The 23,043-nt window shown below is 54.7% G+C and overlaps 1 protein-coding gene across 7 annotated transcripts; it reads left to right on the forward strand.

Annotated features, from left to right (window-relative positions):
• Positions 1-571: 571 nt before the first annotated feature.
• Positions 572-22,858, forward strand: LOC125398197 (receptor-type tyrosine-protein phosphatase V-like). Of its 7 annotated transcripts, none has more exons than XM_087906500.1 (39): positions 572-643; positions 1,126-1,168; positions 1,297-1,475; positions 2,702-3,329; positions 3,614-3,778; positions 4,283-4,420; positions 5,227-5,308; positions 5,682-5,730; positions 5,896-6,168; positions 6,337-6,606; positions 6,799-7,062; positions 7,688-7,942; positions 8,045-8,290; positions 8,419-8,694; positions 9,649-9,921; positions 11,170-11,433; positions 11,600-11,866; positions 12,158-12,439; positions 12,751-12,891; positions 13,122-13,332; positions 13,780-13,847; positions 15,322-15,448; positions 15,547-15,594; positions 17,021-17,114; positions 17,272-17,362; positions 17,473-17,549; positions 18,555-18,689; positions 19,284-19,406; positions 19,910-20,070; positions 20,185-20,320; positions 20,654-20,721; positions 20,862-20,949; positions 21,026-21,104; positions 21,187-21,263; positions 21,448-21,576; positions 21,705-21,821; positions 21,949-22,112; positions 22,339-22,474; positions 22,659-22,858. In XM_087906500.1, exons 7-39 carry the CDS (start codon positions 5,252-5,254, stop codon positions 22,716-22,718), a joined length of 5,106 nt encoding a protein of 1,701 aa, XP_087762626.1. In that variant the 5' UTR covers positions 572-643; positions 1,126-1,168; positions 1,297-1,475; positions 2,702-3,329; positions 3,614-3,778; positions 4,283-4,420; positions 5,227-5,251; the 3' UTR covers positions 22,719-22,858. The 7 variants fall into 7 exon arrangements, with proteins under 7 accessions (XP_087762626.1, XP_087762622.1, XP_087762624.1 ...); XM_087906496.1 differs by having other exon boundaries at positions 3,689-3,778; XM_087906498.1 differs by having other exon boundaries at positions 3,689-3,778; positions 4,283-4,307.
• The last annotated feature ends 185 nt before the right edge of the window (positions 22,859-23,043 follow it).

Below are 23,043 nucleotides of genomic sequence, written 5' to 3' on the forward strand. Positions count from 1 at the left end.
TCTCCTCAGAAGACTTACAGAGAGTCGAAGGCTGTGGCCCTCACATCAAGGACTTGCCTTGTTCTCTTCACCACTTTCAGCTCTGAGCTATTTGGATGCTTGGGGCATGGGGAAGGAGCAGACGCCAAATCCAAGACTCCACAGCCCCCCACCCCTGCCTGGCTTTGGCAGGTCCCTTGCTGGCTCAACTGGTTCTAGGTTCATGCTTGCTTGCAAGACTTTTTTTTTTTTTCTCTCTGTAATGTTCCCGACACCCTTCCCGGCCCCCAGCACTGGCATTCCACATCCTCTCTCTTCCTCCTACTTCTCTGATTCAACTGTCAAATGGTGACACCAAAAAAGAAATACCATGCACTAGGCACAGGGGTGGCACCTGAGAGGAGGTGGGAGGAGGGGCTGGTCTTCTTCTGGCCCATGGGGGAGGAGGTGAGGGCCAGGGATGGCCCTTTGAGGTCAGGAGGCTTGGGACACCTGCGTTGGTCCATGGCAGTTAGTCAGAGGGTGACTCTTGGAGCTTCTCGGGGGCTGGCTGATTCTGGCTCCCTCTTCTTTGTAGCCCATTCTCCTAGGAGGCATAGGTGGGTTTTCCTGAGGAGGAAGCTCTGGAGAGCCTGGAGGTGGCTGACTCTGGTGCCAAGATGAGGTAATAGAAGCAGGAAGCTGGGAATTCCTGTACACTTGTGTACAGTGACTGGAGACTGGGCTCTGCCTTGACTTCCCCACAGGGGTTTGCACTAGCAGATAGTGGAGGGGGAGGGAGTGGAGTGGAAAGAAGGCCACCCGCCCTGGGCCAGCTGTTGATTGCAGTCAAGAAAAGGAAGTGAGGATACCACAGGGTTGAGGAGAAGGAAGTAGGAGAAGCCCTCCCCCACAGGTCTACCCAGTGTCCCCAGTTCACAGTTTTAGCCTACTGGCTGTGAGCACACCTCTTGAACCTCTTAGATGGGGGCCCAGTGGGATTCAGAAAGTCGGAGACTGAGCTTTTGGGTAGAGAGCAAAGATGCTGGGAGATGGGAAGGGAGTTGGTGGTGTGAGGGTCAATCTAGGATTGAAGCAAGACTCTGAGTCTCTCTCTCCCAGGGTGTTCGCTCACCTTCCTGCCCCTCCTTTCCCTGTTCTGCTCAGAATGCCGGGGCATCCATGAAAACCTGTGGCCAGAGTCTCCACCGTAAGTCTAGGGTGGTACAAGACACGTGTCTTTGTCCTTCACCTGCCCTTTGCTGCTTTCTCTGGAGTGGTCTCTACCTTATCCATGCTGCTGGGACACCCCTGAAGGTGACACCCCCTCCTCTGCAGGATGCTCCCATACCTGGACACCCCTGAAGGTGACACCCCCTCCTCTGCAGGACATTCCCATACCTGGACACCCCTGAAGGTGACACCCCCTCCTCTGCAGGATGTTTCCATACCTGGACACCCCTGAAGGTGACACCCTCTCCTCTGCAGGATGTTCCCATACCTGGACACCCCTGAAAGTGATGCCCCCTCCTCTGCAGGACGCTCCCATACCTGGGGTCTGGGGGCACCCAGCTAGTGAACTGCCTTCTCTCACCTTGCAGACTTGTCTTTCTGACTGGGCATTAGGTTCTGGTACCTTCAACTTTAGAGGATGTAAAATCATAGTTGGAAGTTGCCTAATAAGCAAACTGGTGCTTAGTGGCGGTGTGACCTTGGCCAAGTTCCTGGGCTTGTTCGAGTCTCAGATTCTCCAACGGTTTTCTTTCTCCCAGGGGAAGACAACAGGACAGTAACCTCTTGTGGGACCAAGGCCTGTGAAGCACTTTGCCCACAGACCCAGTGTTTGGAATCACAGACAGGAGAAGCAGGAGAAACTGACTAGGGCAGGGAGCTAGGGAGCCCCACCTGGTGGTGGAAGCAGCATGGGGCTGAGTCTTGGCTCTGTGTCTCTCATCCCTTTTTCCCCTCCCCTCTTCCAGCCAGCCTTCATCTTTGTCTGGAAGTTCAGACAAAGCAGTGGAGAGATTCTAGAGGGAGTTACTCCCAGCAGCCCAAAATGGGCTGAAAGAGCCCCTTGCTTCAGAGTTGGCACAGAATGGTGTCTGTGCTTAGATGCTAGCCGAAGTTGGCAAGGGAGGGGCCGCAGCAGGGCAGTGGGCAAGGTCAAGCCCACTGGAGTCTCACTCACCTGTGGTCCTGTGCTCAGTCAGAGATTTCTCCCCCTCTCTCTGTTTGCCCTCGACCCCAGTTACCATCCCAGGGGCCACAACTGTCCCTAGCGCTCCTGTAGTTCCCAGAAGTCCTTTCCCCTGCAGCTCTGGGCAAAGGTTGCCACCCCGTACCATCGCCGGCTGCTTTGGGTGGGTACGGAAAGGATGGAGGAGTCTGGGTCTGGCCCCCTCCACCTGTTGCTCTCCCCTCCCGAGCTGGCCTCCCCAGGGGCTCTCTGGAGAAACCCCAGGATGCTAGGTGTCTGTTCCCCGAGTGCTTCCATTCCCCTCAGATACCGAGGCAGCTCTTCGTTCTCACCCCTGCAAGCCTGGGCTTGTCCTTGGTAGTGTGGGGGAGAGCTCACCAAGGAGGAGTCCGGAAGGCACCCAAGGAGACAGGGTGAGCGGGGTAGAGAGGTGCAGTTAGCCATGGCATGAAGTCTGAGGAGGCACCCCAGCATGTCCTCTGTGGCAGCTCTCCTGGGTGCCCCTCCCTGACCCAGTTTCCCCTGCTATCTTTTTGATGTCTGCAGTTGTAAGGACTTTCTCATACCCCTCATCACTGGTGGAGAGGACCAATGGCCCTTGCCAGCTCAGCATATGGGAACCATGGCTAGCCTTCCCCGGGTGCCAGGAAATAGCCCTGCTCTATCTATGCCTGCTGCCAGACTCAGTGCCTCGGCAGGATGACTTCAAGCTGAAGGAGATTCCTTTCCTTTCTCCCAAGTCCAGGACCAGAGGAATGGACTTGTCCCACAGTGGCCCTTTCCCCCCAGGGGCTCTCTGTGTCCCTCCCACTGTGTTGTCCTGGATGCAGGCTTATGCACACTGTTAGTCCCCACACACAACACATCACCACCAGCTGAGTTCTCTCTCCCTTCTCAGTAGAAGCTGGACCGTCGCCTTTTCCTGGCGACCTTCCCCAGTTTGTGGGAGGAAGAGGGGGCACCCCGTTCTCGTCTGCCTGGTAATTATCTTCCTTTAGTGTGGGGGATGCCCAAGGCCTGGCTTCAGGCTGTGGGAGAGCAGAGGAGGAGCCGGAAGAGCAGCCTCCAACAGCTGCCAGGAGGCACCAGGCTAGTTCACACTTGGAAGTTGGGATGCCAGGACCAGCCCTCTGCCTTCCTCTGCCTCCTGGCCAACTGCTTTCACACTGAGAAGGTAGGCTTCAGGAGCTAGGGAGGACCCCAAGGGTTTTCTAGGCAGAGGATGTGGCTTTGTCTGTGGGGGTGGCTGCTGGGAGCAGTACATTTTTGCTGAATAGAGAATCTTGGCTTGGGCACGGGGGTCGGGGCTGGGGAGCTGCTTTTTGACCCTCTTCTGAGCCTATCTCTCATCCTCAAGGCTGCTCTAACAGGGTGGGGCTGGTAAGAGAGCCTTCTAGGGCCAAAAATCCTCAAGGCTGGGTCCATAGGACTAGCTATGAAGAAGTTCTGTCCCCACAGGTCTCTCTTTTGTAAGGACTTTGGGACCCCGACCCTTTGACCACAGGCACTCTCTGCTATGTCTCCTCTGCTCAGATTCTGAATTAAGATGCTCGCACCCCACCTCTGCCCTCTGTGGCCGTTCACAGGGACTCTGCTAGAAGAAACAGAGTGAAGTGTTCCCAGGTGAGGTGGGGTTGGCCAAGGACCAGGTTAGGATGTCTCCTCTACATCTTGGCCAGACTGAGGCCTGAGGCATCTCCCCACCCCCGGTTTCCCTGGTTGCTAGCCCCCTTCCCTGCCTCTTTCAGAAGTGCCACACACACACACACACACACACACACACACACACACACACACACTCCTACACAGCCTGGAAATTTTGATGAGTCTGCAGTTCTAAGTTTCCAGGACCCCATCCAGACCAGTGGGCGGCTCTGAGGTTTGGGGTTGGACAGAGCTGCGGTGGGGGTAGGGCGGGCAGCAGCCCCTGGTGCTGGGCAGAGGGTAGGCAGAGCTGGTTTCTGAGGCAGGCCTGGGCTCCTTGCTGAAGCAAGCTAGGAGGAGTTCAGAGTCTCTCTCTCCCTGTCGGGTTTTTCTGAACACCCCTCCCAGCTCCGCCCCCAGCTTGCTGAGTTCTGGGCTTCCTTCTAGTGCTCAGAGGTTCAACTCTGCTCCTTCCCTTCCCAGGGCTGAGTTGGTGCAGGAGCACCAGGTGAGCAACTGGCTCTGGGCGGTACAGCAGTAGGGCCTGAGTTGTGTTTTAGACCAGGCCTCAGCTGGGTCTCCGCGGTGCCTGTGAGGGCCAGAAGAGGGCAGGGGAGCCAGGTGGGTAGTGCTGACCTAAATAGAAGAAATAGGGAGAGGGGAACAAAAGCCCCAGAAATGTCAATCACTCCCAGAAGCTTCCTAGCAGAGAGGACTTGAACTGGGGATGGGAGCGCCTTTTGCCTTCTCTGCTCAATTGAGTCAGAAGTCTCAGGTTCAAGTCCAGCTTCTTTCCTCACACACATGGGGCCTCAGGTTGGACTCTCTGGATGTCAGCTTCCTCATCTGGGCAGTAAGGGATGGGAGAGATGACTTCCAGGGGCCAGGTGAGCTCTAGAAGCTGCTGATGTACTTCTGTGACCTCGACTACTAGAACAAGTTAGGCAGACAAAAGGAGCGACACACAGCTGGCTCTCCCACCTCCTGTGTTCAGGATGCCCCTCAAGCCTGCCTTGCCACCTCACCCAAGGCCCAGGGGAGGGAACAAATGGACACCCAGACCTCTTCCAGGGACAGAGTGTGGGGGAGTCGGGCACTTCTGCTGTGTGTTCAAGGCCACCACTCCTATCAGGCCTCCCCAAAAGCACAGGACATTTTCCTTCAAGGAGAGCTGACTGTTGACGTCTCGTGGAGGTGGGAGAAGCAGGGACGGTGGGCTTGTGGACCACCTGAGAGTTGCAGTCCCCTTAGGGTCAGATGTTGCTTCTCTCCCATCGATCAGCCTTACCCAGTTCTGGCCGGGTTAGGGTCGGGATCTGCTGCCTGGCACCTGTCTGAAACTCCACCCTTCCCACCCTTGCCCGCCTGCCCGCCATCAGGGCAAGGGGAGGGTGAGGGGGGGTCTAGCTCCGCCTTCTGCCTCCCAGTGTTGATTCTGCAGACTTCATCAGGATGAGGCCTCTGATTCCATTCGTTGCCCTCCTCTGGCTCCAGGGTCTTTTGGCGGAGGTAAGGTGGGCACAGGGTAGGGTGGAGTGGGTGAGCCTGTTCTCCGGGAGCATGTCTAGGTTTCCCACCTCTCTGTGGGGCTCCACAGCTGGTCTGCATTATGAATGAGGGAAGCTGCTCGCTTCCGCCCAGGCTAGCACGGAGGCCAGGAGAACAGATTGCTCCAGCCTTCTAGGCTGCTGGCTACTGTCTGCTGGCTGCACATTTTTAGGAAATGTCTCTCCAGTCGTGTGTGGCAGGGGTGGGAGTGTGGGAGTCAGGCACAAGGGGACTCCCCTCTCTGGTCTGGATCCTCTCTTTATAAACTTTCTCGGAGATCTGGGCTCCAGAGGCCTCTCCACATCTGCTTCCCTAACTCCTTTTCTTCCTACAGGAAGACGCATGCCCATCCCTGGAAGGGAGCCCAGACAGGGAGGGTGAAGGTAGGTGTCTTCACAGAGAGGGAGAGGTGCTCTGGTGGGCAGTGGGTGGGTCATAGGGCTAATTTCTCCACTAGACTATGCCTCTCCCTGCTCCCTGGTCTCGTCTTCCTGTTTCAGGGCAGAAGGGGTGCTAGGTGACTGAGTGCATGCACCCTTATCTCCCAGGTCCACCCCTGAGCGTGAACGTCAGCAGCTGGGGAAAGCCTACCAGCCTGCTTCTGAGCTGGGTGTCGGCGGAGCCAGATGGGTTTGACTATGCCCTCAGCCTCAGGAGTCTGAACCTCTTGGGCTCCCCAGAAGGGCAGCAGCTTCAGGCTCACACAAATGAGTCCAGTTTTGAGTTCCATGGCCTGGTGCCAGGGAGTCGCTACCAGCTGGAATTAACTGTCCTAAGACCCTGTCGGCAGAATGTCACTGTTACCCTCACTGCCCAAACTGGTAAGACATCTGCAGTCTGAGAGGGTGTGGTCTTAGGTGGGGTCGGGGCAGGAGGCGACTGCTCCAGAGGACTGGCAGGGAAGGGGCACAGAGAAAGCAAAGGGGACAACTCCCAGGATGGTGAGCCCTTTGTCCAGACCTTAACGCTTCTCTTGACAATTGGCACAGCCCCATCAGTGGTCCGTGGACTACAGCTGCATAGCTCTGGGAGCCCAGCCAGTCTGGAAGCCTCATGGAGCGATGCCCCTGGGCATCAAGACAGCTACCAGCTTCTCCTCTACCACCTGGAATCACAAACGCTGGCACGTAACATCTCAGTGTCCCCTGGCATCCTGTCTTACAGTTTTGACAACCTCTTGCCAGGTTGTCAGTATGTCTTGGAGGTTGTCACCTGGGCTGGCAGTCTCCAAGAGAAGACTAGCATCCACCAATGGACAGGTAAAGTGGGGAGCCAGGCAGGGACCCCAGGGAGCAGCTAGACTGGGGGAAGTGAGAACAATGTTGAGTCCGGAGCCTTGTAGGCAGCGTGTCTCAGTGTGGTTAGGTTTCTGGGATCCCTCGTGCCGCTGCTGGTGCCGGTATCTCGCTTCTTTCTGAAGCCTGGCTCTGCTCTGTCCATACTTCCTGCAGAGCCTGTGGCTCCAGCTCACCTAGTACTACGTACCTTGAATACCAGCAGCCTGAAAGCCTTCTGGAACAGCTCTGAAGGGGCCGCCTGGTTCCACCTGATGCTCACAGACGACCTAGGAGGCACCAACCTGACCGTAGTGGTCAGACGAGGGGTCTTCAACCACACCTTCCTTCACCTGTCTCCAGGCACACCTTATAAGCTGAAGCTTTGTGCTGCGGCTGGGCCCCACTGGGTTGTGGGGCCCAACGCCACCGAGTGGACCTGTGAGTGCCTAGGGGTGCCTAGGGGCGATCTGGTTGATTTGTGGTAGCAACTGTCTGGGGGGATGGTGGTAGTAATAATGGTTGGTTATGATCAACTGAATCCTCTCCAGGCAGGCTCACTCTTTCTGGGTATGGTTTCATTGAAGCAAATCCCCCGAAGAACCCAACATAGGTCTTGCTGTCCCATGTTACTCTAGGCACAGAGGTACAGAGAGAGAGAGAGAGCCCAGAACCTAGGCTGGACACCTGTCTTTGCCACCATGATACCATATTTTGATTCTGAGAAACAGCTGTGTGCTGGCTAACCGTTTCTGCTACCTGTTGACTGCTTGTCTCTAGGGAAGTTCTTTCCCTTCTCTGTATTTCAGTAAGGGCGAGGTGGTGGGAGGTGTCGTGTGTAGAATCCCCCCATCACGCTGGCACACGTGTGAGCACCTGATGAGTTATTGTTTCTGTTACTGTTGCCTGTGGCCAGTTGGTAGCTGCCGGGTCTTGGCATTCATCTGGGGTAGTGTGGACAACGGAGCTGTCAGTACTCATGTGAGAGGCTGGCAGGCACGTGTAGAAAGTGGTGAGGATGCAGAGTGAGTTTTCTCACCCACTGGGTTGACTCCTGTCTCCTCAGATCCCTCCTCCCCATCTGACCTGGTGCTGACCCCTTTGTCTAATGAGCTCTGGGCAAGCTGGAAGGCAGGGTCGGGAGCCCGGGATGGCTATGTACTGACGTTAAGTGGGCCAGTGGAGAATACCACTGCTCTGGGCCCTGATGAGTGCAGTGCCGAATTCCCAGGACCCCTGCCTCCCGGACGCTACACCTTGGGGCTGAAGGTTCTAGCTGGACCTTATGATGCCTGGATGGAGGCCAGTACCTGGCTAACTGGTGAGACTGGTTGGAATGGGGCGCAGGCTGGGAGCCCGCAGAGGGAGTCTGCAGCCTGAGGGACGGGAGTCCTCACTTTCTGGGGCCCTGTTTCTTCTCCAGAGTCTGCTGTCCTTCCCAGGGAGAGTCCTGGGGCCAGCCTGCGGCTCGATGAACTGGAAGCTATCCAGCAGGCTGGGAAGCGGGCTCTACTCTACGCTGATGGTGCTCCAGGTCTCCTAGGAAACGCCTCTGTGCCCCCTGGTGCCACTCATGTTACTTTCTGTGGCTTGGTACCTGGAGTCCACTACCGGGTAGATATCGCCTCACCTGAGGGCGACATCACTCAGAGTATTATGGGCTACACACGTGAGTGCCAGCGTCTGAGGATGGTCCCTTGAGGGGGGAAGTTAGAGTGAAGGAGAGGCTCAGCAGAGTGGGGCAGAGGGCATCACGGGGCTACAACATGACCCCTTGACAAATTGCTCCCTCTTCAGGTCCCCTGCCACCGCAGTCACTGCAGGTCATTAGCAGGAGCAGCCCATCTGACCTGACTATTGGTTGGGCTCCAGCACCAGGACAGCAGGAAGGCTACAAGCTCACCTGGCATCGGGATGGCAGCCAGGGGTCACCTGGCAACCTCGTTGACTTGGGCCCTAACAATTCCAGCCTGACCCTGAAGTCTCTGGTACCTGGTTCCTGCTACACCGTGTCAGCATGGGCCTGGGCTGGGAACCTCCGCTCCAGTTTGCGGAAGATCCACGGCTGCACCCGTGAGTTCCTGCCCTCGGGAGGCTGCCCCGCACTGTGCGTGTGGTCTGCAATCCTCTACGGTCTGCTCTGCTCTTGGGTGGGAGTGAGAATAGAGGCCTCTCCTGCACCGTCCACCTCCTGCTATATGGTTAGCTAGCCATACCCACCCATCCGTGTGCCCCCTCATCCGGCCACCTATCCATACATCCCTCAATCCTCTTATCCATCCTTCTTACAAATACCTATTAAGTGCCTCTCATTTTTAGGTATGGGGTTAGATGTTAAGGCTAAAGATTATGAACAAATCCAGAAAGGAAGACTTACAAACATGGTTCATATACTGATGATGTATATAATTTTATATACCATATTATAATAAATATAAATGTATTAGTAGGAATATGCATGGTGTACCAATTTGAATCACACAAAACTGTTTTCTTACAGATTAGAATTGCTGAATATCAGGAATTTTATGTGATTTGACTTGATTTTTTTCACACTCATAGAAGGGGCACCCTGCTTAGGGAGTCAGGCAGGATTCCCAGAGGAGGAGGGGGATGAACTGAAAGAGAACCTGTGTGGCTAGGCAGGTTGGCTAGAGGGCCTGGGCTAAGCTTGCTTGGAGGCCTGCAGTCTAGAGACATTTGATAGACACCATGTTAACCTTATCTGTGAATGGCCCTGAAGGGTGAGAGGGCAGGCGATGAGCTGGCTGTAGAGGAAGCAAGTGATGTGAACCAGACATCGGCTTAGGAAGCCAACATACCAGGAGACAGGCAGGGGGCAGGCAGGAGGCAGGCAGGAGGCCAGGGGCAATTGTTGGGCCCCATCTCTGCAAGAGGTTTCCTTGGGAAGGCTAAAAACTGAGCTTAGAGCCTCTAGGAGGTTGGAACTTCGCATTGGAGCTTTGGAACTTGCTTGTGGAAGAGGAATTCACATTCTCCTGAATCTGTCCCTTCCTGTCCTCCAAGGCCCTGCTCCTCCCACCAACCTGAGCCTGGGCTTGTCCACCCAGCCTGCAGCACTGAGGGCTTCCTGGAGTCACCCGCCAGGTGGCAGGGATGGCTTCCTGCTGCGGCTTTACCGGCTGAGGCCCCTGGCACTTGAAAACGAGATGCTCCTGTCCCGGGAGGTCCAGAACTTCTCCTGGGCCCAGCTGACGGCCGGCTCTGAGTTCCAGGTACAGCTGGCTACCTTGTGGGGGTCCGAGGAAAGTAGCAATGCCAACGCTACAGGCTGGACACGTGAGTGACCCTTGCAGTCTCCTTGCCCAGTCCCTTGGGTTCCATGGACCCTGAGCCCGTGAGAAAGAAGCTAGGCTGTCTGCGGGGTCTGTCTCCTGATTCCGAGGCACCAGGAAGCTCCTCATAGGCCCTTCATAGGGACTCCTATGCTTGTCCCTTGTCCAGTGCCACACTGTTCTCCAGAAGCCCACCTCTAGCTCTGCCTGGGCTGTGAACCATTAGTAGCAATTAGCGATAGTATTCACTGGGCACCTTGCAGATTGTCCTACCCATCCCTGCTCTCCCATGTGCTTGCTGTGACAAGCTTAGGAGTGTGTCCTCGATTCAGAGGTCAGAGAACTGAGGCCCAGGGAGAAGGCAACTTTTTCTAGTCTCTTTAACCTGCTAAGGGGAGTTGGGATTTTTGTCCAGGCAGAATGAACAGAATAGAGGCTCCCTGCCACAGCCAACCCCAGCCCTACGTAGTAGGGGAGACACAGAAACACGGAGTATATGAGAAGCACCCCAAAGACATCTACAGGGCCTGTAGAACTGGGTTTGGGAGCCCCCCTTTTACACTAATCTGATTTCTTGGGCTTGTTCAACCTGCAGAGATCTTGGGGCAAAGATAGCTGGGACCTCTTATTTCCAGCACAACCTTCCCCAAGAGGGACTCTCCAGGCCTGCCCGTGTCTTCCCTTTTACCTCCCCTCTGTCCCCTGGGGCACTATTACTGTCCTTTAGACTTCCCCTGAGGGCTGTGGGACCTCAGACATCTGGGGGGAGCTAGGTAGAAGTCTGGCCTGGACGCCAGGGCACCTGGCTTCTATCTGTTGCTTGACTCTGAGAACAGGCCTTTACTCTCCCTGAGCCTCAGTTTCCCTGTCTGTGAAGAGGGGTGTTACTGTGTGACTAGGCTAAGATCATATGACTCCAGACCCCAGGCTTTGAGGGTGAGTGAGGCCGTGCCTAGGTCCTGTGGACACACAGGTTTTCAAGCTCCCTGGCTGTGGGGCTGGGGAAGGACTACCCATCATTCCTGGCTGCTGAGTTTAGTTTTGACTCCCAGAGGGAAGTGGCAGGGCTTGTCCCTAGTGCAGTGGTAGGTCTGCTTCAGAGGCTAGCCAGCTTGCCTGCTGCCCTAAACTACACTGAACTCTTAGGCTCTGGAGCAAAGGATGGAGGGAGCAGGGACAACCTTTTTGGGAGGAGACATTTAATTTAGACTCTTTTATCTTTATCTGTGCCCCCCACTTGCTCTCCCTGCAGCCCCCTTAGCCCCCACAACGGTAAATGTTACTAGTGAAGCTCCCACCCAGCTCCAAGCATCCTGGGTCCATGCTCCTGGGGGCCGGAACAGCTACCAAGTGACCCTATACCAGGAAGGTGCCCGGACAGCCACCAGCAGCGTGGGGCCGGAGGCAGACAGCACAAGCTTTTCGGGTTTGACTCCTGGCACTAAGTACAAAGTGGAGGTCATCTCCTGGGCTGGGCCCCTTTTTGCCGCAGCAGCCAATGTTTCTGCTTGGACACGTGAGTAGGGTGTGGAGGGGACCCTGGACACATTAGATCCATTTGAGTCCCATGTCTCAACTCCACACCAAAGACCTTGAATGAGGTTGGCCAACCCCAGCACTGTGTGAGGCATTCTCAGGACTAGGATCAGGGGCCTGGCTGACATGCTGCTTTCTCTCCACAGATCCACTCACACCCAATGAGTTGCTTGTGTCCATGCAAGCAGACAGTGCTGTAGTTAGTCTGGCTTGGCCCAGTGGCCCGTTAGGCCAGGGGACATGCCAGGCCCAACTCTCAGATGCTGGACACCTCTCGTGGGAGCAACCCCTGTCACCAGGCCAAGAACACCTCATGCTGAGGCCCCTCACGCCAGGACACACCGTCTTGATGTCTGTGAAGTGTCAGGCCGGGCCGCTCCAGGCCTCCACTCACTCTGTGCTGCTATCTGTGGGTAGGTCTTGTGCCTTAAGGGAAGGGTAGTAAGCCTGGGAGGCTTGGCCTTCTGCTCCGAGTCACCTGTTCCTCCCAGGCAGATGTCTTGTCTACCCCTGCCCTGACTTATGCCTCCTATGCCTCTCCAGATGGGCAATGATTCCCCAAAGACAAGTTGTTTCTCCGTGAAGCTGATGTTCCTTCTGTGGGCATAAATGCCAGTCCTTTGCGCCCTTTGGGTTTGAGAGCCCCTGGACAATCCTCTTAGAGGACTCCGACACCTTATAATGTGAGCTTTTTGTCCCCTCAGAGCCTGGCCCCGTGGAAGATGTGTTGTGCCAGCCCGAGGCCACCCACCTGGTCTTGAACTGGACGATGCCTGCTGGAGATGTGGGTGCCTGCCTGGTGGTGGTAGAGCAGCTGGTCGGGGGAGGGAGTGGTCACGTTGTCTTCCAGGTCAACACCTCGGAGGATGCTCTCCTGCTACCCGATTTGATGCCAGCCACTTCCTACCGCCTCAGCCTCTCTGTGCTGGGCAGGAATAGCCTGTGGAGCCGGGCAGTCACCCTGGTGTGCACTACTTCCACTGAGGGTAGGCACTTCTACCGCCTTCTGCTCACACAGACTCGGTCTATCACGGTCGCCTGGGGGCTTTCCCTCTGTTGAGCCTGGCTGCTTGGGGCTCTCCTTGCCCACAGACCTGCCCTTCCTCTGACCTCTGTCTTGTGTTTTGGAGCGTCACGCTCTGGTACCCTAACCAAGAACCCTCCCAGGCCTTATTTAATGGTTCCCTAGCCATTTGTTACCAGATGCCATGAGAGGTACTGGGTAGAGGAAGGCATGGCCTGGAAGGATGGAAGGTGTGGAGCCAAGGGCCTCTGTTTCCCCCTTCTCTGTTCCCAGTTTGGCACCCCCCTGAGCTAGCTGATGCCCCCCAGCTGGAGTTGGGGACAGGGATGGGCGTGACAGTCACACGTGGCATGTTTGGCAAAGATGATGGGCAGATCCAGTGGTACGGCGTAATTGCCACCATCAACATGTCATGTGAGTTCTGGGCTTGGAAGGGTTGGGGAGAGTCAGGCAGGTGAGGCTGGGCTAGGGGAGAGAGTGGATGGAAAGCCAGCGCCAGGGCCAGTCTGTAACAGAACAGGGCCTTGGTTGTTACTGAGAATAAGAGTGGTGTTGGGTTGGGCATGGGGGTGCATAGTAATGAAACGGGAGAGCCGCCTGATCTACTGCCCACCTTGTCCTGCCTCTTCCCTGCTCCTTTTCAGTGGCCCGACCTTCTCGGGAAGCCATCAACCACACGTGGTACGACCACTACTACGGAGGGCGAGACTCCTATCTGGCTGTGCTGTTCCCCAATCCCTTCTACCCAGGGCCTTGGACCGTACCAAGATCCTGGACAGTGCCTGTGGGTACAGAGGACTGTGGCCACACCCAGGAGATATGCAATGGGCATCTCAAGCCAGGTTTCCAGTATAGGTGAGGGCTAGGGCTGTGGGGAGGGGTTTCTCTAAACCCCACTTTGGGATCAAGTTCTTTCTACAATAGATAAGGGCAGACTCACAAACAGATTGCGAGTGTTAGTCCACAAGGGTCCATAGTTATCCAGATCAGTTTTCCTGGCGTCAGTGCAAATAAGGAGAGCCTTGCCCGTTACATGGTTCTTTTGTTAAAATGAATTGGGAAATGGATTCTTTGGAGACTTTCAGGGAAAATCCAAGGCTCTTCAGGTCCCTATATCTAGAGCTACCTGTTGCTTTCAGGACAAGTAAGCAGTGTTCTACATAGGGTGATGGGGAACAGGCTGTCCAACCCCTTGACAGAGCAGGATGGAAGCTAGCTAGCTGAGGTGGCCACTGCTGTTTCTCAGTCAGGGTTTCCTCTTGGCTGCTCCTTCTCGGCATAACATCTGCATCTTTGTCCCAGATTCAGTGTCGCAGCCTTCAGTAGGCTTAACCTTCCTGAGACCATCATCACCTTCTCGGCTTTCTCAGGTAGGCCTGGCACGTGGCTAGGTTCTGGCTAGACACCGGAGACGGGAGGGGTGCTGGTACCCCCTCTGTTAAAGTCAGAGGTGGGAGGGACCGAGCTTAGGCTCCTGCGGGTCAAGTGCTACCTAGCAGTTTTGGGGACCAGACCCTCAGTGAGGTGCACTAGACTTCAGACCTGGGATGGGGGCTAGGAGCAAGTGTGGGAGAGGAACCTACTGAGGGGGTTGCGACTGTGCACAGTCCCTGGCACCCCCTGTGCCACTTTCTGTAACTGGCTATTCCCAGGCCCCCTGTGTTCAAGGACAGTTCTGTCAGAAGGAACCTCAGGGGAGATTCCAATGTAGCCAAACAGTTTATCTAACTTAGAATTTTCTGGTAGGTACATTGGAAGCTAAAAAGAAAGAGATGGCTGTGTGTGGTGGCATATGCCTTTAATTCCCCACCCCTCCTCGCCCAGAGGCAGAAGCAGGCAAGCTTAACCTTGATCTGCCCAGTTCCAGGCCAGTCAGGGCTTTGTAGCTGAGACCCTGTTTCAACAAATAAACAACAACAACAATAACAAACAACAGGAAACACAATTTTTATTCTCTACTAAAAGCAACATTTACTTTTAAGAACTGTTTTTATTTAAGTCAGAATACTTAAAAATAAGTTAATGTTCAAAATATCAATTAAAAGGTGATTGAGAGGCAGAGTGGGGATGTGGTTGCCTAGGTTGGATGCTGAGTCCTAGGTTGGATCACTAGCTTTCAATAGAAGAATGCTGTGATCCTAGCACTTGGAAAGTGGAGGCAGGAGAATCAGGAGTTCAAGGCCATCCTCAAATAGTTGGCTGGATGTCGTCCTGGGATACTTGAGGCTCTGTTAGACAAAAAAAACAAAACAAAGCAAAACCCAAGCAAATAAAAAATACTGAGATCTTTTCCATATTTCCTCTGAGCCTCTGACCTCTCGTGTGTGCTCACACTGCACAGATCTTAAATTGGTGTAGCTACCCTGTGGGCAGGTGGCATAGTTCTAGAAGGTACAGGAGGCCTGGCCTTCAACCCCATTCATCTTGAGAGCGTTAGGGAGAGTCTCTGGAGTATGGCTAAGTATTAGAAGAAAAGCTGTCTGTTTGTCTGTTCTCACCAACCCCAGACAGACATTTCTGGGCTCAGTTGGTGTCTGGGACTTCTGGGAGTGTGGAGAGATATCACTACATGAACTCTCTCTCTAGAGCAGTGGTTCTCAAGCTTCCTAACACTGCAGCCCTTTAATACAGTGCCCCATGTTGTGATGACCCCCAACCATGAAATTAGTTTGTTGCTACTACATAGCTGTAATTTTGCTACTGTATGAGTTGTAATGTAAGTATCTGATATGTGGGTTGTGACCCGCAGGTTAAGAACCTTTGATCTAGCAGGACCAAGTCCAGGAGAGGCTGGCACGGCCTTCAGGGTCCATTAGGAAGTTGTCATGTTCTTACTTTCCACAGAGCCCCAGGCCAGCATCTCTCTGGCGGCAGTGCCCCTGCCGGTGCTGATGGGGACTGTGGCAGGCTGCATCTTCATTGTGTGTGCAGTGCTGTGCTTGCTGTGTTGGTGGCGCCTGAGAGGACCAAGGTGAGGAGGAGGCAGGTGGGGCCGGGAAGCCCAGTGTGACTTGCCGGTTGTGACCCATAGCCCTCCATCGCCTCCTATTCGCCTCTCCCCTGTCACAGGCCGGAGAAGGATGGTTTTTCCCAAGAGATGATGCCTTACAACCTGCGGTGAGTGCATTGAAACATGCTTCTTCCCAATGATGCTGCAGCAGCATGGCCCTACAGCACAGCCTGCTAGTGGCTCTGCCAAGCTCCCCGGGGCTGCACCAGACAGGGGGCTCTAGTCTTTGTTGACCAGCCCCCCATCTCTTCTCCGGCTTTTTAACCGCTGCCCCTCTCTTTCAGCTCTTCTGCTTTTTCCTCCTGTTCAAACTCACTGCAGAAGTCAAGGCTTTCAGAGAGATAGGACCAAGGAGTGGGGAGCCATGAGGTAGCAGGCCAGAGACCCAGGGAAGGGTCTGAAGGCATCTGCTGACAGAACTCCCCCTAGTGGGGACAGGTCAGACTTGCTTGTATTAAGGTTTTTAACTGCTTGGACAAGGCCCCTCACATAGGAGCATCGCCTGCTTGACCTGCACAGCTGTTACTTTCAAAGAGAACCGGAAAGATGGCTCAGTGGATGAAGCACCTGCTATGGAAGTGTGGCAGCTGGGGATCGGGGGGGCATGGCGGCCCGCCTGTAATTGCAGAGATCAGAAGGGGGCGATGAGACCTGAGGAGCAAACTGGCTAGCTAGAATAGCCAAGATGGTGAACACTGAGACACCGACTCAGTGAACGAGGGAAAGAGTGACTGAGAATGACATCGGATCTTAACTCCATGTGACCACATATTCATACTTGCCAAAAAAGGGGCAAAATATTAATATCATCTAAAGAAAAATCAGAGTTGGTCAGACACATTAAATGTTAATCTCACCCACAAATGTCTTCAGATCATCCATAATGTTTAACTATAATTTAGACACCATGACCCAGCCAAGGTGGTACATAGATTAAACATCGCACACCCTTCCTCCAGTCCTGGCTATCTGGCTTTCTGACAAACCATGTGGACCTTTAAAAAATCCGTATTTTATTGAAAAATACATTATAAAAGGCAAAGCAATAAATACACTTTAAAAGGTGAAGTGAAACCTGGAAAAACTATGTGGATTGAATCAGGTTGAAATCAGGCCAGCTCTCTTTTCCTCATATTGACTTCCTGTTGAACTGACCCCGTGTAGGCTGGGCTGCAGCTCAGAGCACTTGCCTACCATATGTAGGCCCTAGTTTTGATCCCCAATACTAAAGAAACTCCAAAATAAACAAGCAATCAGTCGTGGCCCCTGGCATACATATATATGAACTTCTGCCCTCTGGCCTGTCTCCCTTGCTGCTCCTGGTTTCCTCACTATGGGCTTGTGGGCCTGCTGGGTCCTAGAGAAGCTTTCTGTTCTACACAGGGAGGGCAGGGCGGTCCAGGATCTGCATGTCCGATGCCCGTCTTCCCTGTGGCCACATTGTACAGCTAGTTTTGCACCTGTCTCCCAGGGCAGGGTAGGGCAGGACTCTGCACACCCAAAGCTGGCGTCTATTCCCTTCCCTTCTGCCAGGCGGACCCATCGGCCCATCCCCATCCATAGCTTCCGGCAAAGCTATGAGGCCAAGAGTGCACATGCACACCAGGCTTTCTTCCAGGAATTTGAGGTGAGTCCTGTGTCACCCAGTACTCCAAGGAGGGAGGACCAGGGCATCTAGGCTGGGCTGGACCTGCCTTCCAGCCGCATTCTCACCATCCTTACCCTGTCTGCTGTGGGGTGAGATGGGTCTGCCTCAGCCACTAGGACCTGCCTTGCCTTCATAGGAGCTGAAGGAGGTAGGCAGGGAGCAGCCCAGACTAGAGGCAGAGCATCCTGACAACACCACCAAGAACCGGTACCCACACGTGCTACCCTGTGAGCAAATGCTGGGAGCAGGAGGGAGGTTGTGGACAGCGGGTTAGAGCTCAGCCCTAAGGAGGGGCTACCTGTGCTGGTTCCAAGTCTGTATCACCTACTCTCGGCAGATGACCACTCCAGGGTCAGACTGGTCCAGCTGGCGGGAGAACCTCATTCTGACTACATCAACGCCAACTTCATCCCAGTAAGGGCTCCTGCAGGCCCGGGGACTTTCTTACTGGGATTTCTTAGGACACTGTCTTGTGCTAACTGTGCATCTGTCTAGAGCTATCACCAGTCCATATTTCTTTAGACTAATCTGGCAAGTGTCTGGGGGAGGTCTGCTGTGTGCCAGGCTCTGTCCTGGGCCCTCAGGAGGCAGAGTGGTTTAACTATATACAAACCTGCAAAGGAGCCCGTGTGTGTGTGTGTGTGTGTGTGTGTGTGTGTGTGTGTGTGTCTGTGTGTGTGCGTGTGTCTGTGTCTGTGTGTGTGTGTGTGCGTGTGTCTGTGTGTGTGTGTCTGTGTGCGTGTGTCTGTGTGCGTGTGTCTGTGTGTGTGTCTGTGTGTGTGTGTGTGTGTGTGTGTCTGTGTGTGTCTGTGTGTCTGTGTGTGTGTGTGTGTGTGTGTGTGTCTGTGTGTGTGTGTGTGTAGCCAGCAGACTATAGAGTGGAGTGTCAAGTGGTGGGAGGTGGGTATGAAATGGATGAAGTAGAACCTTGATTATTACCCTGAAGACTTTGATTTCATTTGCCAGGCAACGGCAGCCACGGAAGACATGAGTGTGTGTATATACTCAATATATATATTTACACATACAATACACACACAACTTAGCTTTGGGAAGGTTGGTCTGGAGCTAGGCATGGTGGCACACACCTGTAATTCCGGCACATGGGAGACTGAAGCAAGAGAATTGGAAGTGTAAGGAAGTTTGAGCTACATCATAAATCACTGTCTCTAGATAACAAAGTCACTCCCAGCTCAGGGAGGGGGATGGCTGAGCAGACTGTTTCTAGCAGGTCAGGATCTTATATTTTCATGTATGTTTTTCTTACCCCTTCCAAATGGGACATGGGTGGTGGTAGTGTCCTTCAGATCCTCGTCCATGATCACGTTTCCTGTAGGTCATACATGATCATATCCACTGCTGAATGTTTGATGGTAACATGTCTGGTAACATGCCCGTGCCCTGCTCCTCATACCTTAGGGCTACAGCCACCCACAAGAGTTCATCGCCACTCAGGGGCCCCTCAAGAAGACGCTAGCGGATTTCTGGCGGCTGGTATGGGAGCAGCAAGTTCAGGTCATCATCATGCTGACCGTGGGCATGGAGAACGGGCGGGTGAGTGCCCTGCAGCTTCCCAGAATGACCACCAGGTGGCATATACCCTTCTTGCTGGAATCCCTCCCTAGTACCATCTTAGGGCAGGCAAGCCAGAATGGGGCTTGGAGTTAGTGGGGAATTCTCAGGATCACCTAGGATGGGGAAATATGGGAAAGGACCAGGTTCATGAGTTCTTGGCTTGATTCGGTTCTCTCTGGTCAGTACAAGGCAGGGAAGGCTCCTCTGTGAGCCCAGGGCTACCTCCTCTGTGCTGTGCATGTACAGTCCTAGCCCAGAGCAAACAGAGGCAGCTAAGTGTGTCCTCCTGTTAAGGCAATGATGAAGGGACAGACTGCTCCTTAGTCAGGACCATACAGTTTCCTCAGGAAGCCACAGCCAACACTGAGTCCTAAGAGGGCTGTCAAGGTACCGTGGTGCAGCCAGAGGATGGAAGTTTCTGGAAGAGATGGTCTCAGAGCTGGGTGGAAGCAAAGAGCAGAATTCCATTAGAATGGGGGGAACCAAAAAGATGGGTGGGCGTGGTTGAGACTGGGTACACTGACAAGGCTTGGTGTAAAAGCATGCCTCTTCTCTCAAACCCCCTCACCCTAGGTGCTGTGTGAGCATTACTGGCCAGGCAACTCCATCCCTGTCACCCATGGTCACCTCACCATCCACCTCCTGGCAGAGGAGCCTGAGGAGGAGTGGACCAGGAGGGAATTCCAGCTGCAGCATGTGTGTGCCCAGGGTACAGGGTTGGTGGGAAAGGCATAAAAACCGAGACTCCCCTCTCTCCTGGTCCTCATGGTCTGTTTTCCAATGAAGATCACAAGCTCTTGGTCGTTGGCCAGGGTAGTGTGTGGGGAAGAAGTAGAAAGACACACATACAGTGAAGGCTAAAGACTGAGCCAAGGTCACACCAATGTAAAGAAAGAGCAGGCTCTTCTACCCCATGCTCAGCTCAGAGGTCCCTGCTCACTCCAACCTGTGACCTCTTGGAGCAGGAGAGCCGGACACGAGAATGCCTCTCTGCCTGGTCATCTTTGGGAAGCGGAGATAGACCAGGAGACTAGAGGAGGATCAAAGGTCCACGCTGGGGCAAGGACAATGTCAATGTAGTTATGGCCCTCCATTTGAAGCAGGGGCTGACCTCCACCTTTAAAGAGTTGGTGAGGAAGGTTTTCTGGGGTTAGGAAAAGGCTAAGGAAATCAGCACGGCCCTCCCTCACCATCCTCAGGGTATCCAGCAAACGCAGCGGCGGGTGAGGCAGCTACAGTTCACTACCTGGCCAGACCACAGTGTCCCGGAGGCTCCCAGCTCCCTGCTCACGTTTGTGGACCTGGTACGGGAGCAGGTGCACATCACTCAGGGCAAGGGACCCACCCTGGTGCATTGCAGGTTAGGACAGGTGGGTGGGGTGGAGGGTCTGCCTGGCCTTGAGTGGGGGAAGGGCTCTAGATTGGAGGAGCCCTTTCCCTCTCGTACTTAGCTCCTCGGGGGTTGTCCCTACAGCGCAGGTGTGGGCCGGACAGGCACTTTTGTGGCTCTCTTGAGGCTACTGCAGCAGCTAGAGGAAGAGCAGATGGTTGACGTGTTCAACACTGTGTACATGCTTCGACTGCACCGGCCCCTCATGATCCAGACACCGGTGAGGCCCCTGTGCACTGGGCTGGGCAACTTAGACCCAAAGGAGTGGAAGACAGTAGATGGCCTCACAGGAGCATGAAAAGAGGTTCCTGGGGGCGTGTAGAGGAGTCTGGAGTGAGGGACAGTCCTAGACTACCATCTTACCTGGATTGCCACTTTCCTTTCTGCAAAAGGAGAGAAGGGACTGGCCCCTGCCACCCTCGACACTGTGGGCGACTCAGGGAAGGTTCCCTAAAGGCTCTCTAGTTCTACATCCCTGTCTGGTGGGTTGGGGCCAGGAGTATTTCCCTCCTGGACCAAGGCCACCTACTAGGCCAATGCCCTCTCCCTGCAGAGTCAGTACATCTTCCTGCACCGTTGTCTGCTCCACAAGATTCTGGAAGGGCCCTCTGACACCTCAGAGTAAGTCAGCTACCTTCTGGTCCTGGCAGGTGGGCACTGGTGTCCTGTGCATTCCCACTAGGGTCTGAGCCTTGGTGCACTGACCCAGCAGAGACGACTGGAAACGGGCTGGATAACCAAGTCCCTTCTCCCTCCTCCAGCTCCGGCCCCATCTCTGTGCTGAATTTTGCACAGGCTTGTGCCAAGAGAGCAGCCAATGCCAATGCTGGTTTCTTGAAAGAGTACAAGGTACACTAGGGGTCAAGGAGTGAGTGACAATGGGGCACAGTCCTCCCTGGCTGACTTCACCTTGTCTCTTTCCCAGCTCCTGAAGCAGGCCATCAAGTATAAGAGTGGCTCTCTGATGCCCCCTCCTGGCTATAATCAGAACAGCGTTGTCCCGGGTAAGTCTCACTTGGTACAATGTTGGGTGGGGTGGAAAAATGTCTAGTGGAGACCACTTGAACCCTCACCATTCTTCCGCAGGTGATCGTTCTCAGATTCAGTTCTCCCTGGTGGAGGAGAGCCCTGCTGACAGCATGCTAGAAGCCTGGCTCTTCCCCGTGAGATGATGCTGATCTTGAAATCCTATCACTAGCCCTCTGATCATTAGTGCTTTCAGGGCGGCGGGGGGGGGGGGGGGGGGCGGGGAATGTCTGGGTCCTGGGGTCTTCCGCAGCAAGAGCAAGCAGTGGGACGGCCAGGAGACACCTTAATCCCTGGGAACCAACAAGCTGTGATCTGCAGGGTGGGCCGTGCGGTCGGGACCACGTGGTGCTGACTGGCTCTGCCGGACCAAAGGAGCTCTGGGAACTGGTGTGGGAGCATGGCGCCCACGTGCTGGTCTCCCTGGGCCTGCCTGATGCCATAGAAAAGGTGAGGGGTGTGAAGGGGTAGGATGTGTGGCTCCAGGAGCGGGACAGAGGAAGAAGTATGTGGCATTGTTTGACCCCGGCATGGGCAGAGATCTTGGAAACTGACTGAGAGGCCTGCTTTGGTTCCAGCCGCAAGACTTCTGGCCGGTGGAGATGCAGCCTGTTGTCACAGGCATGGTGACGGTGCACAGAGTGGCTGAGAGCAACACGGCTGGGTGGCCCTGTACCCTCTTCAGAGTCATACATGTAGGTGCTGAGACCACAGGGCATGGTGCAGAAGGCGGTGATAATGAGATTCCCATCCTGCCCCCACCCTCCGCCCGCCTGCTACCCTCCCCAGCACCAATGTTGGTTGACCTTGCCCTTGCTCCAGGGGGAGAGTGGAACTGAGAGGCAGGTTCAACGCTTGCAGTTTCCATTCTTGGAGTCTGGGTGTGAGCTCCCAGCAACCACCTTACTGCCTTTCCTGAATGCTGTGGTCCAGTGCTGCTCCCGCGGCAAGAGCAAGAAGCCAGGGACCCTGCTCAGCCACTCCAGGTGCTGTGGACAAACGCCATGCGCATGCGTTAACTAGGGTTATGGGTCAAAGGGTAGTCTCCCAAGGCCCCTGTCTTCTCTGCTCCATTCCCAGGGATTTGGTAGGGTTCTAACTAGCGGTAAACTAAGCACCTAGCATTCTTTCCCAGTTCTTGGGACTAAATTTGGTTTCCCAAGACACTGCCCCATTCCCAGAGGTCCCACGTCTAACTCTAGTCAATTACAGCAAGGGCACAAACCAGCTGGGCACCTTCTTGGCCCTGGAACAGCTGCTACAGCAAGCAGGGACCGAGTGCTCTGTGGATGTCTTCAATGTGGCCCTGAGGCAGTCACAGGCCTGTGACCTCATGACCCCAACGCTGGTGAGAAGCACACGGGGTGGGGGTGGGGACTAACTGTGAAAGGGTTCGAAGATGGAAAGGTTCTGGTAACTCCATTCAGGTCACCACCCTTTCCAGATGGAGTAGGGGTTAGGAGACCCTTGGGAGCCTTTCTCGGTCAGATCTGGGCAAGCAGGTGACCGAGTCTTGTCATGTCTGCCCTCAGGAGCAGTATATCCACCTCTACAACTGTCTGAACAGTGCACTACGGAACGGGCTGCCTTGAGTTGGGGGGTGCTCTGTGCCCTACTGGGCATTGTGTCCCAGCAGATCCACCAGGCCTGGCTTCCCTGGGAGAGCAGCCCCCACTCGGCCTCATGCTGTGAAAGGGCAGAGTCAGGAAATAAAGACACATGGTCAAACTCATGGTTATGTTCCGTTTCTCCATCCTTCAGCCTGGGGCCGGGATGAGAGCTGGGGCCTGGGTCCAGCTGAGCCGGCTGACCTGCAGCTGGCATGCTCTTGGCTTTTCCCTGGTGTCCCCTAATTGCTAATCTTCTGCTTTTCCAGTGTATTCAGAGTTCAGCCTTTCTACCCACAGCATCCTGTAC

This window comes from Myodes glareolus, chromosome 5 (assembly GCF_982192425.1).
Source record: "Myodes glareolus chromosome 5, mMyoGla1.1, whole genome shotgun sequence".
Lineage (NCBI taxonomy): Eukaryota > Metazoa > Chordata > Mammalia > Rodentia > Cricetidae > Myodes > Myodes glareolus.